The 18,230-nt window shown below is 35.7% G+C and overlaps 1 protein-coding gene across 4 annotated transcripts in view; it reads left to right on the forward strand.

Moving 5' to 3' along the window:
* Positions 1 to 17,729, forward strand: part of FAM120B (family with sequence similarity 120B) — a 49,131-nt gene extending 31,402 nt beyond the window's left edge. For all 4 annotated transcript variants that reach the window (XM_017817615.1, XM_017817616.1, XM_017817617.1 and 1 more), the window contains 4 exons: positions 6,438 to 6,644; positions 10,503 to 10,611; positions 11,839 to 11,952; positions 15,751 to 17,729. In XM_017817615.1, the coding sequence (XP_017673104.1) occupies positions 6,438 to 6,644; positions 10,503 to 10,611; positions 11,839 to 11,952; positions 15,751 to 15,803 (483 nt within the window). In that variant the 3' untranslated portion in view covers positions 15,804 to 17,729. The remainder of the gene's footprint in view (positions 1 to 6,437; positions 6,645 to 10,502; positions 10,612 to 11,838; positions 11,953 to 15,750) is intronic.
* The last annotated feature ends 501 nt before the right edge of the window (positions 17,730 to 18,230 follow it).

Below are 18,230 nucleotides of genomic sequence, written 5' to 3' on the forward strand. Positions count from 1 at the left end.
AAGATGGGGAAGGCACTCTAAATTGCCCAACAGGAGGAAACTTTAACATGATATCACCTTATTAGGGCATCCATATGAGAGGGAGACATCACTACAGGCATGGGGAAGAAAATTCTAATAATTACTGAACCATTTCAGATGCCAGTGACATAGCAGAGGCAGGAGCCCATCAATTCATGGTGCAGACATACCAGGAGTCTGTTGGCGGTTTGTCCCCCGTAAACTTTATTAGTTGCAAGGCAAGTGAAGCTACTCATACTTCTATATCTCATAATTCCACAACATGTAACTGTTGTATGAGAAAAAAAAAAAGGAAGGAAAATCAGATTACAAGAATTTTCAGAGTCCCAAACAAATAAAATATATTTTGCTACCAAATAAATTCAATATTATCTGTATGATGGAAAGGTGAGGAGGTTCAAAGATGTCACCAAAAACATGAGCAAGTATTTAAGATGGTAAAAATTAAAATCCAGATGAATCCATTCACTTTTATAGAAAGGATATGACTGCTGTCTGGGCTACAGTCAGATGGTTAGCCTGATGACTATAATTCAAAATTGATGTGAACATTCTGTAAATGTCCACATGTATTGTGAACTGTCATTAGCCTAGTAATCATTTAGATCAGAGTTCAGCAGTTGTGGCTAAAATAAAAGAAATAATGTTATTTCAATCTTTTTTACAGGTGTTAATGCACTGTCCATTGCATAACTGTATAAATAAGCTGAGAGGGCTAAACTTTTTAACTGGTGAAATTCACTATCACAGAACTTAATTTATGCTGGAGTTTGTTGTGAATATGATTTAAAGTTCTGATAAAAGTGGCTATATTTGAAAATTAAACCAGAAATTAAATATTATCTTTTTGTAACTGAAGGACATTTTTTTCTGGTTGCAAATTGGTGAACAGTATTAGGTTTTTTTATATTTTATGTAGGATGCTTAATGGTAAAAGCAATTTTTAATTTTTTTTTAAGTTTACTTCTGTGGTGGTTTTGGCTTAATGTAAATAACAGTGTTCTGCACAGAGGTATCATTTTACATCAAAGTCCTGATAAAACCTGGTAAATAAACTTTACTGAACATATAAATACTAAACACTTAGGTTGTTTACTGCTAAATATTTACTTCGAAGCCTTAGAAGTGTTTAAAAACTGGTTTTTCTAGTTTCTGTTGCAGCAGATTCCCTCATAGGATTGCTTTTCAATCCCCATTTTCCTTTGCACACACCTTGTTTAAGCAGGAAGAGCTTAATTTAAGCTCTTTTATTCTTTATCAGAATAAACCTTTGTCTGTTTTCAAAATACTGGTGCTCCTCTCCTCCGTCAGTTTGACAGGTCAAGGAAGCAGATGATGCACTATGCTCCCAGCAGCTTAGTGCTTAAAGCTGACTGATGCCAAGTAAATATGCTGTTTCACCAGCCCACCTCTGTAGGTTGACACTTCTGAAATTTGTCACCATTACACCAGTTTAGGTTATCTTTGCTCAAAAACAGAAAATATAGCTTCAGTGCACAGGGGCTTTAGCATCTTTTGACAACTCACACTAGGAATTCACACTAATGGCTGAAGGGAGGAAGATCTAGTCTCTGCTTGAAATTGTTTAGTGATGCTTTCCATTGCAGAGAATTTAACTTTACTTAAGTTGTCATCAGTTGACAGTCCATCTCTCTATGCTTGGAACACAGTGGGCCTTAGCGCTGTCAGGCAAAGCTAAGCCTTTCTGTTTTAATGACAAGTTCCTGAGATAGGATCTACCTGCTGCCTTTATTGCTCAAGCATAAATTGCCTATGGTTAAATATTTGATCATTTAAGGCAGAGGTGACTCTTGGGGAGTTAATGTAAGAAGTAGCATACTGATAATACACCGAGTTCAAATGCATGTAAAAAGAACTGGTTAAACTAGGGCAGTACGATTTTAATCAGAACCACTTGAATTCCAGCAGTTTATTGCTTGGATCAAATTACATTGATTTGTAACTATTGTTATTGAATTATTAATTTTAACTAGAAATCATCAAATACTAACCTGTCCTTGAGTATTATGTTTTCCCTTTTATAATAAAAACAGGTATGTTCTTTTGTGGGTGCGTGGGGTGGGGAAGGGAGGAGGGTGAGAAAAGCCTTTATGATTTTAAAGTTATTTCTTTTTAAATTTGTATTTCAAAATGGTCGTATTTTCTGTATTCAACTTCATCACAGGAAGAAGGCAACAGATTAGGAAAAAAAGTAAATGCATAAGGACAACTTTAATGTAAATAACAATTATTAATACAAAAAGAGCATCCCCAGAATGTTGTTGAAAATCCTACTAAAGGAACCAGTTTTTAAATGAAATGTGGTATTTTATACATTGAGATACAGAGGACACTTAAAGTAGCACAAGTAAAGAATTGTAAAATTATTATATCTTTACTTTTCTCCTTGGTTTCTAGAAATTTAGATAGTGAGATGCTTTGCTGGAGGGAATGGTTCTGGCCTTCATTTGTGCCTGCTGACATCTGGCACGTTCAGATACTTATCCTCACATTTCAACTGTCATAGAACCTATTTATTCTTTTAACAGAATATGAACCCTTTAAACTCCATACAGCTGAGGGGTGAAGGAGTTGTGGGGTTTTTTTAGTATATTCCTGAAAAAAGTTTGTGCAGCTTTCAAAATGCATAGCGTGAAGTTTACACCTCTATCAAAAAATCATTTGTGAATCCGCAAAGAAGACTCAGAGGACTAGTAGTATTTCCTTAAAACGTAATGTATTTTTACATCCTGATTAATTTTTACTATTATTTCATTAGATGAAATTTGAACTCGAAATTTACATTTCATATACAAGATCCATGTATTTTTTTCTTCCTGTAAGTTAAAACTGTTCAGCAGGATGTACAGTCTCTGGGTCCTGTGAGCAAACACTTTCCACGTTGGAAAGCCTCTTTCTGTGGCCGATGAATATGCACATGACCACAGAGATTGGCCTGAACTTGTAGTCCATGGGCCAGAGCCCTGTGTCCCTAGAGCAGAAAAAGGTGTCATATAGGTCTGTGATGATAGCTTTTCTAGAAAAGACATTTCTCAAATTGTTAGAAAAATATTTTATGCATAGTGTTGTGGGTGCTGTAGCTTATCCAGTTCAGATTGGCATTCTAAGCGTGATATCAGTAACCTCTGCTGAAGTGATGCTAGAGGACTGTGAACTTTTGAGTTCTCAGCCTTCAGTTAATGCTGGCAAATAGGAAAAGTAATCTTTTTCCCCAAGTGTCAAGACAGTGGGAAGCTGCTGTTGGGAGGGGCAGCAGCAGGGGCACAGCACAGGCAGCTGGTGCAGGAGGAGCAGTTCTCACGCACTCTCTGTCTCTCTCGCACAAATGTCATCAGCTGGTGGTAGGAGTAGCAGCAGTGAGATCACAGGGGTGTATCTCACATGATTCACTGGAGTCCTGAGTTTGTAAACGTAGTAAAAAGAACAGACACAATTTCTGAAAGAAAGTAATCTCTAGGGTTTAATTCCCTGCAAGACAAGACTCCTTTTCTTTTGGAATTTTGTACTCCTCATCGGGGCGTCTTAACATTGCAGACACCAAGCTGTTGTGAGCATTCCCGTGGCAAAGCAAGTCCGTGGTTTGCCATGCACACAGCCTCATTGTTACAGACTCGCCGTGCTTTCATTTTCTTTGGTTTTCATTGCCAGACATGGAAAATAGAAACTACCCATTAGTGAATGTATTTCCTGTCCTATTAAAATAAAGAAATCACTGTTGATAGTTCTCACCTTGGTCTTGCCAATATTGATTTCCATTAAAAATACAAACCCTACCTGATACCCACCACACACAAACACACACATACACACCTTACTCCACAATACTTTACTGCTTTGGAAAAGTTCTGGATTGATATCCCAAGACAATGAAGTCTTCCACCTGTAATACCTGTCACCAGCAACATTATTTTATCTTTCTTAACCAATATGTCTGAATTGTAATTGAAAAGAGCATAGGTTTTGTTGGTGGCTCAGATTTCATACTCACTTAGACAGAAGTAACAGCATCAATGCCAGTATTACACTGATCTCCAGCTTGAGACAGCGTTCAAAATACTTCTCTGTATTTACTATTTTGTGCATCACCATCAAATGCAAAATTTTTCAGATTCTCACTTGGACATTGTTCTACAAATACATATGCATTTGGTTTGCATTAACTTGAATGGCATCACCAAAGAAACTTGGGTTAATCACATTTCTGTTGGGTCTATGCTTAGAGTTTTCAGAATAAAATAAATATATAAAAGCTTTATTTTAATATTTATGGCCCAGATGGCATCCAGCATTCACACATAGTATTAATAATCTGTTATAGCAGCTGTTTTATATCCTTGATAACAGTGGGATTAAAAAGGACAGTAAAAGCATCTTACAGAAAGGTATGAACTAATAGTCATATGGCACACATCCACTAAATTAATAGACGGGAAATTGCTTGCTGCAGGTGACAGCTTTTACTCTTTCATTTTCTTAAATACTTGTTTTCATTATTCTTCATGAAAGTTTGTTTTCAGCAATTGAATCTTTTGACATCATCAGTACCAATAATTCAGTGACAGAAGATACCAGTTCATATGACTGTAAATTTCAGTCTGGTTTTGTACTGATCTATAATAAAGAGACTTATTTGTGACATAAATCATATTGATATAAATTTGGCCAAGTTTGATTCAGCTGGTTGGTGTGCTACCGTCACTCTTGACCTCTACTGCTAATTGTAGCTTACCATGTCCATTTTCGTTGTAGCATAAGGGCAAACCACTTGTCAAAATGTTCTGAAGTGTTTTATTGAAGTTGCTTAAAGTTCAATTTATTGTTGCATCGAGAACAAGACCCAGGAGTATAAAAGCTGAAAGAATTCCCTAGAGTTCTGAGGATTCCCAGCAGTTCTTTTTCTTTGTACTTTCCACTCATAAAGTCTTACTTTGTGATCACAAACCAAGCAGATTCCATTTTAAAGCTTGTAATGATGTGGACTCACTTCCTTAGCAGGTGTTAGAGTTTGATCAAGTGATCAGAAACAATCTGGTAAATGCAATGTAAGAACCTTTCAGCTGCAACATGGTAACTGACTGTGTGCAGTCTTGCAGTCTAGTTTAGTACAAGTAATACTGGTTCACTTAAACAACATTCCTCTTCCAAGTACCTTTCAGCATTGTTAGACATTTTGCAAACCCCCGCTTTACTTGCCAGAGCAAGAGGGTTGTGAGTGTGCATGTAGTTATTTGGCTCAGCTGGCAAAATGATAGCTTACATCTGGAGGCAATAGCTTCCTGAAACTCAATGGCCTGCTCCTGTACTGAAAATACTTATATTTTAAAGAGAGTCTTCCTTACTCAAGTATGAAGTGTCACAGTCAGAAAAAGATGGACCTTTCATTTTCTAAATGACTGCTCAAATTCTAGTGGGAGGTGTCCCTGCTCACAGCAGGGGACTCAGAACTAAATGATCTTTAAGGTCCTTTCCAATCCAAACCATTCTACGATTCTGTCCTATTCCATTTCTGGTATAATTTATACTGTAAGGACACAACAGCTGCCATGGATTACAGTATTGATGGCCACACTATTATGAATCTCTTCTGGTCCTGACAAACTGCTTCAGTACAGACTGTGAAAAAGGCATTGCTCTCTGAGGAGCTATGTACTGTTTACACAATACTTAAAATCACAGTTTTACCCATATTGGATTCAAAGCTTTCGTATTTTGCTATGCTCTGCCACAGCAGGCTGTTAAATTCACCCATCAAGTTTACTTTTGCTATGAGTCTTACTTGTCTTATTGAGTTTCTCATTTTACATTTTCTAGATGCTGTCATACCATTGCAGTATGTCTTCTGGAAAAATCCATGTTGAAGTGAAATAATTCGACTTTCATACTACAGTCAGAGGAAATTTTAGAGTTTTTAAAATAAAAGTTTGGATACAATAAACTTTATTCTGTCAAATCCTATAATTTAAATGACCTCTAAATGCTGTAGCATTTCCGGGGTAATCAAACTCTGGAAGGTCAATGGATCACTGTACGCATCAATTTCTACTCCCAGTTCATGTTTTACATTCCACTAACAGAACGTTTTCTGGAGAACTGCTGATGCTTGAAAAATACAATGGAGAATAGCCACTTATTTTGTCTTTCCATTTTCATTTTGAAAGTATCTATCTTAAAAACTTGAGTGAGATGCTGTGCTTGTTAAACTTCACTTACTGAATAAAACTAGATCCAGAATCCTTTGACCCATTCTGCTGTGAAAGAGAGGACCATCTTTGTCACAACTGTGAGACAGTTTATCATTTTCTCTGCTGTTCTTATGGTTATATGTGATGGTAATATTGCTCATATTCCCTGATTTGTGAGGCCTGTCTTTTGTGTGTGTGTGTGTGGATTTACAGCTTGCAGAAGTAGACTCCAGAGCTGTACATCTTGGCGCTGTCTTGGTTCGTGGCCTTACAACGTTGCTCATGGCCAACAGCGCCTGTGGCTTTCCATTCAGAATGGATGATTTGATGCCTTGGACAGTGTTTGATGGAAAACTTTTTCAAGAAAAATACCAGCAGTCGCACCGAGGTTGCTCTGTGGAAGAGCTTTTGGAAGGCAATGTGAGTAACCACATACTCTTAGACATTTCTGTATTCTTTGAAAAAATGTACCTGCCCATTTACTTCGTTGTTTTAATATTCATGTTTAAACTGTTCCCCTTTCTTTGTATTTTTCTTCTCTCTTATTCCTTTTTCACTCTCTCCACAAAAAATAATTAAAAAAACCAGTAGAAATACTGAGCCTATGAAGAGAACTGTAATTTTACCTTTATTTTTGTTTCCATTACTCAGAAAATAGTATAAGGAAAATGGTTGTCAAGTTCAAGGTTTCCTAGTACTGAGATATTATTGAGATCTTTTTCCTGTAAGATTTTAGGTAACATAGTAAGAACATCTTTAAATAAGCACATTGGATATAATTTTTAAAGTATTTAAGAGTGATATTTTCAAAGGCATTAAAGAACCTAAAGTTTGAGGTGAAGGTTTGGTAAATTCAAAGAGGAACTGTAAATCAGAAGAAGGTGTATATTTAGGTATTTTTTTAAACTCTCACCAAGTACCTTCCCGTACCTCTGAGTACTTTGGTCCTCAGTCCCAATTTATCTTACAAATCTGGGGATTTGTAAGATTTACATGCTATGTTACCAAAAAACCAGGGTGACTTCAAACATGTCTGGGCAGAAAGGTGCTATCAGAGTCCTGCTCAACACAATGCATTGCAGTGGCATTATGTCTAGGCTCGGAGGTAGGGTCTGCTAGACTGGGTGCAGGACTGTATTGATGCGTGAATAAAGTCTCAAACCAGACCTGGCTCATGCCCCATCAGCACAGAATTTGTGGAGAGATGGTTGGGTAGGTCTGTACTCATCAGTGAAGGTAACTCTGAAGACCTTCAATTAATGTGCCTCTTTTCATTGTGGACTTGAAAAGCCCGTATCATTTAATTACTTTTGAAAATCTTACCTTTGAAATGTTTTAATCTGCTATTGAATATATCACTTGAGGTTAAAATAAAGTAATTAGAGAGAAAAAATATTTCAGTTTTGATTTATGTTAATCTCGTGCATTCAATGCCAGTTGTTGTATAGTTTTCTTTTATAATTTTATGTCCAATTGCATACCATGCTGGTCTGGAGTGATGAGTGGAACACTTGTGGGTGGGTGGAATGAATGTGTTTTTAGCATGAAGGAGAAGAATAATCCTTTCCATATGTATTCAATCATATGATTAGGACCATAACTTCTTTCCAAGTCCTCTGGTTCCTATTAATTGGTTGGTTGATTTCAGTAGATTTTGGATTGGGACAATGGTTCACCCAGTTTTTCATGCAAGATTTTGCAGAACAATAGATGGTTTAGAGAATAGATAGGAAAATATAAAAAGTATCCAGATCTGTGTGAAATTGATACTTCTTTTCCATTTGGGTAGAATTCAGGGTAGTGGATAATTTTGACAATACATATCTAAATCTGTATAAGACATATTAATTGAGATAGGTATTTTTAAATGTGTTAGGTAGTATGTTTTAGCTAACATTTGAAAATCTTGGTGTGGTAATGTTTGAGCTGTATTTTATCCTGTTTTATAACAAAGATGAAGAAAGATGATTACTTCCCTAGAACAGAGTTAGAAATATGCTTGATCAACTAAAATATCTAGGTTAGGGATTTTAAAAGCCTAATGCTCTGTTTTACACAAACCCCAGATAAAGTGTTCTGTTGTGAGGAAAAAATACTCTAGCCACGTGAATTTTTAGAGTAGTTTAAATATCTTTTTCTTTTTTAGGTACAATTTTATGGTACATATATGGCAGAGATATGTACCCAGACTAACAAAATAGCTTTCCAGCTTATCAGTTTGAGGCAAGAATCTGTTTTGAGGCAAAGTGCCAAGAGATGCCAATTTAGCTGGGAACACTGGCAAGGCAGCAAGCATATGTGATTGGTTTTTCCTATTAAGTTCAATTTTAATAAATAAAAATGGTACTTAGTTCCTGGCAGAGCTTAATGTACTGCTGGAAGCCAGGATCTTTCAGCACTTGTTTGTTAGCAATCTACCCTTGAGCACCATAGATATAATCTGGTGATAGTGATAGCATTGTATTCAGAAAAGAAGTTATTCTGCGTGGGATGTTTTGTTATAGAAAATATAAATAATAGGAAAAAGTTATTCCTTTTGTTGTTCAGTGCTTGTCTCCTAACTCCTAAGGTCCCTTCTCTATGACCTGGACAGTTATATTACTTTGGAAACTTCAGGCAATCTCAGAATAAGTGCTGTTTTGACTACAATGGGCTTAAAAAGAGTTAATAGCTTTCTGAAAATTACGGTGGAAATACAAATATTTACATGTATATCAGAAATTTTGAACATTTTAGGGTTTGCTTCCTGCAGATTCTTGTACCCAAAGAATGTATACATTAAGTACAGTTGATATATTTGTGGGCAAGTTTTTGTGTGACTCAGCTCTTTGTAACCTAGCAGCTGTTAAAGATAAAAAATGGGCAGCTTTGGATAAGAATAAAAAAATAGAGCCATCTTGCTTTTTTTTAAAAATATGCTAAGCTCACATTATGCTAGTTCTCTGTTTTTCAAAACAGTAATCATATTAGTTTCTTTATCCACACAGAAAATTGGATATAATAGTCTCATAAAGCAGTGAGGCAATGATATTATCACTTTATTAGCCTTTTTATTGTGCTTCTCACTAATGAGTATGTTTATAATTAAGTTTTTAAAATTAAAACCAAATTACATAATGGGGTCATCATAAGTGATATGTTTTGTTCTTTTCTGATCATGCCTTTCATCCCACCTTCATAAACATATTCTGAATTTGTTCTCCCAAGAATAAAATGAAAGGTTTTTCCCATTAGAGGGTGTTCTTCACAAACTGGACTCAGCTTGTGTGGTAAAAAAAAACCCCAAACTTGTGAGTTTTGTTTAAGTCTCTATTAACTCAAAAAATGTAGTTGGGAAGTTCACAGCAGGGTTCAGGGATTCAGACTCTAATTTAAGAAACCTCTCTAATTGCTGCAGTCTTGCTACCTATTGGATTTTTTACCTTCTCGCATCATCTTCTTCCCTCCTGCCTGCTCCTAAAAAAGGCATTGTTATCCCGTAAAAATCTGTTCCGTTTTATGAAAATCACAAATTGCCCTATCACTCTAAAGTCTCTTTTCATAATTCTCTTTACTGTATACTAAAATTCCACATGCTCAGTACAAATCAGGAGAAAAAAAATACATTCTGAGACCTGTCACTTTTTCAAAGCTCACAGAAATCAGAGCAAGTTAAGGATATTTCACATCTCTCAGTGTTACATCTTTAAATAGCTTCAGCTTTTCCTTTTCACAGTAAAATTTTTCATCACGTGACAAGGTAAACATTTTTATTTAATTCCTCCATTTCTCTTTAGACTTAGTTCTATTTTATTAGTCAGGAGTCAGGGCTGATGTATTACTGTTGGGTTAAGTTTTGTTTCTAACATATGAGATTAAGAGACTTTGATTTTAACTGGTGTATTTTCCATGAGTTCATCAGTCCTTATCTGGAACCTTTAACCATCTCTTCCTGAGGTATTGCTGATAGAAGTCTAGTTAAGTATATCTACACGTACAAGGCAATAGCATAGGAAGGTAAGTGATTTACAGACATGAGCAGAGAAGAAAAACAAACTTCACTGAGAAAGCAGGAAAACACTTCTTCTGCACCCCTATTCATCTCTCCAAGTATCCACTTTTAATGTTAAATGTTTGAAATTTACTTCCTGAAAAAATGTGAACCAGATCTACCATCTTCATGTATGCATGAGTGTGGCTAAGACAAGTCTTTTAGTTGTTGTGTATGTGTTTGATTTGTGCTACACTTGAAGAAAGATGAGCAGAACAGTCATTGATTTTTAACCCTGTTGTTTGCAGGAGTCTTTGTATACACCCTTCCAGAATCTGAAGTCTTTCATTTGCAAGGTTTGCATGGCAAAGAAAAGAGTGATACAGAGCAGACCAAGAGGGAATGGATATAACGCAGGTTGGCATTGTGTTAATTTTCTCAGTAAAATTAATATATTGAGTTCAATTATCCTTCAACAGCAGCATCAATTACATAGGCATCCCATCAAGCTAAGTAAATTGTAAGGTCTTTCTCCAAGAAACCAAAGGAGAGATCTTAGAAAATATTTCCCTTTTTAACAATTCATGTGAATATAATTAACCAAGTTTAGATAGAATAATATTTCCATCTAGCTACATAGTTAGTGAGATATATGCAACAAATATCATTCATTGAGAGAAAAATAACTATTTGCTCTGAGACTAAAGTTATTTTTATAGGAAGAATTAAATGACTCAGACCTTTTTCTTCCATTCTCTCAGGGGAGCTATTTTAACATTGATAGTTGAAGGTCTGAGTAAGGCAATGAAGAGAGAATACTTTTTATTGGACTCAGTGATATGGTTCAAACTATAAGAAAGCAACCCGGAGAACTGTGTTGTTTTGTTTACAGCTTTGCTTTTTTCCCCCCAGCTTTATGGCTTGGTTTGCTAAAGACATTTGCTTTCCCTATGTGATCTACCTGATTTTCAGGGGGAAAAAAAACATCTGAAAGGTTTTTAGCATCAATCACAGATCAGCCTTAATATTGAGGCTTTTGAGACTTCAAAATAACTTACCCCAATCTCATTGTTTATGCTTATATTATGTTTATTACTTGCTTAGTACCTGATCAAGTATAATGTCTGTGAGGATAAAAATTACCCCTTGAGAATTTCTTGAGCAAATTACAGCAGACAGAATGTTTTTCTGCTAGTTCAGTACTTTGTATTATACTTCTGGTGCGGTACTACACTGTGCTGGTGCTGGACATTCAAAATTAAGGATATCTGTTGGTGATTTATAGTACCAGACCTTGTTAGCATCTGCTTTTCTTTGAGAGCTATACTTAACCATTTTAATTATGATTTGTGATTCCAATTTGGACAGAGTTTTCTGTTTGGTTTAATGACTGCATTCTCTGAATCTATGTCATAAAATTTTGATCTGGTTTCTAAATACACTTGTTAACAGCTTGTAATCGTGATGAGCATAGATGGAAATGAGGACAAGAACCACACTTACTAGGCTGACTTTAGTTTGGAAAAATCATAATTGTGCATGAGTATTTGGCATAAAACTAAGAAATATTGTTTCCTGAAAAATATTGTTTCTTCATTTAATCCTATATACTGTCAGAGTTGCTTAGTAAGTACTGTTTTTCAGGGAGAGAACAAAGAGATTTTAATCCCAGATTCCAACAACCACGCAGAAGTCATTTTGTTTCTCCATATCATAACCAGATGAGGGGGTTCGTACAGAGAAATCCTCAATCACAAGGTAAAAATGTGTGCACATTTGTGTTTTTGGAATTGTCTCTATCAACAATATAAAAGCTCTGTGTCTATATGCAGTTACCCTGTGGCTACAGAAGTAAATAACAAAACTTACATCATATTTGTGTACTACCATCAGGAAAATCTAACTCTGCAGGGTGAGGTAGAGTGTAGCATTATGATCTCTAGTCATCTTTTACTCACAATGTTCTGGGAAAAAAGCTTTCATGTGGTATTTATAAGTTTCATGCTTGGTCTCAGCTGAACCGTGTTTAAAATTGTAATAGTTCTAAAGCAAATTGGCACAGCTGCACAGAAATGTTTGTCTGAAGTCTTTAGCTGCATATTTTTGTTCATACTTCAATAAAACACTTAAGCATATGAATAAAGTTAAATACATTCTTAAGTGCTTTTCTAGGTCAGAGTTTCAGCTTCCAGGTCACTCCCTGAGTGAAACAAATGGATGTTCTGTCTTGCTTTGGCATTAATCTTAAGTCATTCACCAGTCTCACTTCTTGAACAGACATTTCAATGAAGCATCACTGTGGATAGCACTGTTGAGCTGACATAATTCAGTTCTACTTCCTCGTTACTGTGAGTTGAAGCACATAGACATAAATTAAAGAAAATAAACAAAAGTAAGTGCAGTGTCTAAGAAACATCAATTGTTTTATTAAGTATGCAGAGCCTGGATTTCTTTTGTGTTTCCAGGTGAGGTTTTCGAAGAAGATTGATGATATGATTAGGGAAGATAAATAATAAATAAATACAGTGAAGTCTTTAATGTGTTTCAACTGCCACTGTTGAATACTTGCTACCATTTGATTCACAAATAAGATTGTTCAGTCCTGTATGTAAAATGTAAAGCTAAAATATAGAGTATGTATGCTGACCATAAGCAAAACCAAAACTGGTCATTGTTATGAGTTCTCGACCATCTCAAGAAACCTAATATTCAGAGGTCAGATCATCTCTGACCAGCTCCAGAGATCTTATAACTAGATGGATTCCACAAAATATGTTCCAGAGTAACTGTGCTTCAGTGTTATAAATGTCTTTCAGTAGCATTATTAAAACATCATGGCTTCTACACTGGCCCTATTTCTTACCCTCAGGACGCTCTTAAAATATAATCCCATAACTGCAGTTAAATTGCCTCTGTTAGAAGTTAAACAGATTTATTGGAAAAATACATCTGTCCTTACAAAAGAGCCCTGCAATGCTTTAGAGCTCCTTTTAAACTGATCTCCCAACATGATTCATTTTAACAAAATTCCTTTTTCCTAAGTTGGCTAATATTAGCACAGGTATTTGGGTTGTTTCTTTATGTAGCTGATGTCTCTGCTGTATGTGTCTCACCAAAGAGAGAAAAAAGAACAAAAAAAGTGGCCATTTTATGTTCATGGTAGCTTATGTTATAAAACTTCCTACTAATATTACTTATATCTGCATCTCCCACTCTTTATGTACCTTCTCATGGTATACTGTTATATGGTTCCTGCTGTTGCATATGATATATCAATCATTGGATTAAATGCATTAAAAAGTAATGGAACAGTAACCACAGGACCCATATCTCCCGTATCAGGAGAATAATAATGATTAGGCAGCCTTTGCTCTTTCTTATCAGTTAATGTTTAAGAATTCCATGACTGTCTCAACTTCACCAGTAAAGAGTGCTTTTACTAGAGAGCATCAACCTGAGAAGCACTGGTATTTCTCTGAGATGATGGCTTGAATCCCCTCAGGCAGAACAAGAATTGCATTTAGGCATCCCTCATTGGATGGTGAATAGTAAACACTGAGCTGCTGTAATTTACAGCTCATTCTCTAGCTGTATTTTGAATGTAGGGATTTCAGCTGGGGGAAGGGGTTGGGTTTTGGGAGGGTTGGGGTTTTTTTGATTTGGTTTGATTTTAGTCATTTAACTTCTCTGTAAATTTCTTGGCTGTGTGTTACAAAGGGATAAGAGCATATCCGTATAATTCAGAGCAGGACAACTAAGCCTCACAGGGAGGATTTTCCCTTAGTATTTCTTATTTGATGATTTATGGATTCTAGGTTTGTGGCTGCAACACCACATCACAGGCCATATAGACTATTGGTAGGTAAACTTCATTAATTAGACGACCACTAAGTCATTTTTTGCATCACATTGTTATCTCATTCTACAAAAACCTAAAAATAAAGTGAGCATTAAGAACTGTGGAAATCACTGTGAATTATCATGTGTCTTTGCTCTCTTCAACAGTCCAGCTGTTAAACACTGATATTTTGTGTCATAGCATACAAATTACCACTTAGATCTAAATCAGCATACAAAATATAACAAAAAAAAGAGACTGAATAAGTAAATATAACCTTATCTATACTTTTACAGCTGTATTTTAAAATTTCTGTGATGTGTACAATGGTTCTCGCACTAATATTTTGAAATCTGCCGAAAAGTGAACTGAGGGCAAGGGAATGAGATAGGAGAGAGAGTGTCTATGGGTGTAGCTGTAACAGCTACATGAATGGTTAAAATCAAGGATACCCTAATAATTTAGAAATAGTAGAGGATGTTGGAAATTATATAGAATTTCTGCAAGTGGTAAAATAAACATCATAACTCTCTGTATGAGGGGCTCAAGGGAGGGATCATAGTGAGTAAGAGCTTGCAGAGTGCTAGAAGTAAGAGATGATAATTGTAGCTACCAGTCATCTACCACCAGACTCATAAACAGTGAGATGGGGACATCATGAAGCATTCTGACAATTTCATACTTGCATTTAGACGTTGTTGGATTTTGGGGGTCAACTCTATTCTACCTAAGAAAACCCTGTTCTTTAAAAAAAAAAATTAGTTTTGCTTCTTTGTTTCCATCCATCTTTGCTGTATTTTTCTTCCATCTTTCTATTAAAAAAAAAAAAGAAAAGTGGAATTGGGCAGCTTTTTTGTTTTTAAATAATTGAAAACCAGAACAAGGTCTTGAAGAAAAGCTTTTATGGAGCATTGAAAGCAGTTTTTTGGGGGAAACAGAAGATGAGTGTCAAGGAAAGAGGGGAAAAAAATTGTGAGAGGTGTGTCTCACTGAGAGAAAATCTTTTGTCCAAGACAAAAAGGAATTATCGAGATTTCCATTTCTTCATGGAATGTAATTGCATCAAGAGGGTACATTCACATCAGTCTTAGCACACTGTAAAACATGTAACAGGAGACAATGCAAGCGAGCTCTCATTTGCAAGATATTTAGTCAAGGCTTCCACACTTGTGTTGCATACTCTGTGTTCAGTCATGTTTCTGATTAATAGGATTTTGATAGAACTGTAATGCAGATGGAACTTGGTAGAACTTCAGTGCTGAAAAAAAAAGATATAATTTACAGTGTACTACTTTGCTTATAGGAATCTATAGCTAAAGCAGAATTGTACACAGGCACACTTAAACCAGTATGAAAATATCTTTAAATATAGCTCTGATGTCTGGTTCTAAATAGTGTGTTTTCCTTTCCTGAATTCATACAGTCTTATCTACCAGCCACAGTGTATGACCCTTATGACTCACTATACCAACCCATTAATTGGTCTAGATTTAAAAGTTACAGTCACCCAAGAGTTTTAAGAAAAGCAATGACATCATGGACTTTATCCTCCAACATCTCAAAATGTTAGACAGAATTATACACCAACTGGACAGGGACATGTACTTTTTTCAAGATATGTATAAATGTAATTTTTTGGGGGGGCTACCTGAATAAGCTCTTGATTTCCTGCTTTAATGTTCATTAAAAATGTTTAATTCATCTCCTCCTTTCTCCAGGTGGAGGATCAGGACAACCAGACCGGAGGAGATTTCACCTTCCTCCTCGATAAAGAGTACATGTCTACAGGTGGCAAACTGAGATGATGGGATAGTTACCTTTGAGATAATTTTTGTTTATGAGAGCCTCTTTTTATGAACTTTGTACAAATAACTGAACCACGTAATTGTGGAGGAAATCCCTCAAAGCTGAGGCTGTTCACCTTATTAATCAGTTTTCATGTTTGCTCTGTTTTTATGAGACCAGAATCACTAAAACTTAAGTTACAGATACCTGAGGCACATTAACATCCCAGTACAGCTCCATGGTTTTGTCCATTAGATAATAGAAAGTCTGAAGTGTTTTTTACAACACTGTTAGATATTTCTGAGTGTAAATTTAGGACCTAAACTATTATTTTTGCATATTTTTGTTATATTTGTTTATCTTACAAGACTTTCCCCACTGTGAATAATGTGTCATGTTCGTGCTGTATGTGGTTTGTGTCTTAATTGTGGATTATATCTGTATCTTAAGGGTTATACCATTGTTACTGAAACCTGTAGAAAAGTTTGAAACATGCCATCACGGATGTAAGCATCATCTGCCAGTGAAACAATATCACCTTTTTGTAAAAATGTAACTTTCTTACAAGAGACAAAAATTGCTATTACATTTGGTACTTCCAGTTAAACTACTTTTTCTATCTTTGTCAACTGAGGAGAGAAAGAATCTGTCATGTTTTACTTCTGTAATGAATAATACTTATGAGAGCTCGATATTTATTTTCTGTCCAGAATTCTAATTCGAACACCTATCTTCAGAATTATTTCTTAAAAATTGATAAATTTCACTTTGTTATTCAATTTCAGTGATATATGTATTTCTTTAATTTTAAAATTAATACATTTTAAATATTATTAAAATGTGATTATTCACTTAATGTTGTTTCTTTGGCCTTGTGCAGGTAACTTCTTGAATCAACTCTCAGTGGAACTTAGTTCCTGTTTAGTATACATTAGGTCCAAGTGAATAATATTGTCAGACACACATAACTCCATGCTATGATTTCCTTGCATGTATTTTTCTGTTTGTAATCCAATAAATACATTCTTTTGTACTTAGCATACAGCAACAATCCAACTAAAGAAATAAGCAATACAGGATTTCTAGTTCTATTGAAAGTTTTAACAGACTCAATTTTTGTACAACACAGTGTATAAATCCTTTGCGTTCCAAGGTTCCCGCCATGATGGGGTATTCCTGCTTCCTTTTTTGATTGATTTGTCACTGACTGTAATTGTACTATCATTTTTTTCTTACCCCCCCTCACCCCTGAAACTTTTGGAATAATATGGTCTGAGTTTTATGGAAAGTTCTCTAGTTTCAGAGATCTCATGATATATAATGGTGTATTTGAAAAGAACGTGATTGTGTGCCAGAATTTGTTGGTAATTCCCCCTTCAGGATTTGATATGAGAAAAGTTTTCTGTTGGCCTCAATAAATGAAGTTAAATACAGCTAGAGTGGGAGTTTTGCTGTGCTAGCTGTGGTATGCTGTGAATTGTTGGTAATAATTACCCTGACTACTGAAGAATTGATAGTGTCTCTGCAAGAGTTTTTTCCTTCTTAATGTTAGACCATAAGCAGAAGCTGCTTATTATTGTTTCCAAGCCAAAATATTTTTTCCCACGAGGAATTGTAGAGTGAAAGCATAAGCACGAAGTCGAAACATAGAGGTGCTACTTTCCTTTCTCACTGCGCTTTGAATTGTTCAGAGTACCATAAAGCTTATGGGCTCTAGAAGGAAATCATAGACAAGAATATGACCTTAGAGCTCCAGTCTTTATCCAGTCTAATAGGATTTCCTTAAATTTGGACTACAGGGTTGTTTTGAGTGGTTACAGGACAGGGGAAAAACAGGCGTGGATTTGAAGTCATGTGCGTTTGTGAAGAAAAGCGTTCTTGTTCAGCTGTACTGCTTACAATCTTCCCTAGCCTGTGCACTGGGTAGCTGTCATCCAATGTTCACTGAAACTGTGGATTGATTTATTAGCTTTATGTGTTCCCCTTCAGGAAAGGGAATCAGAGAATATTCTATAACATCAATAACTTAGTCAACTGTGACTCAGCAGAAATTGTAACATAGTCATTGTGAAAGCAAGAATGACAGGAAGACATTTATCAACTTTTCTCTTTTTATGTATTATCTATCCTTCCTCTGACACTACTTTACTCATTTGCGACACCATTCCACTGGGAATCTGAATCTGGACTGCAGAAAACATGGAAACAATGAGATAATCCTATGATGCTGTGGAACTGTAAGCCTCAAAACATAGTTTATGCCTCTTTTATAAAACAGGAAACCACAGTTTTCATTGCTTTGCTACCTTAGCAAGTGTTGTGCTGAGATGGAGGGGAACATCAGTGTTAAAGCTCTACAGATCTTTTTGTGCCATGCTGTCTGAGCAAAATTATAAGGATACTGAAACATATG

This window comes from Lepidothrix coronata, unplaced genomic scaffold, assembly GCF_001604755.1.
Source record: "Lepidothrix coronata isolate B3197 unplaced genomic scaffold, Lepidothrix_coronata-1.0 Scaffold61, whole genome shotgun sequence".
NCBI lineage: Eukaryota > Metazoa > Chordata > Aves > Passeriformes > Pipridae > Lepidothrix > Lepidothrix coronata.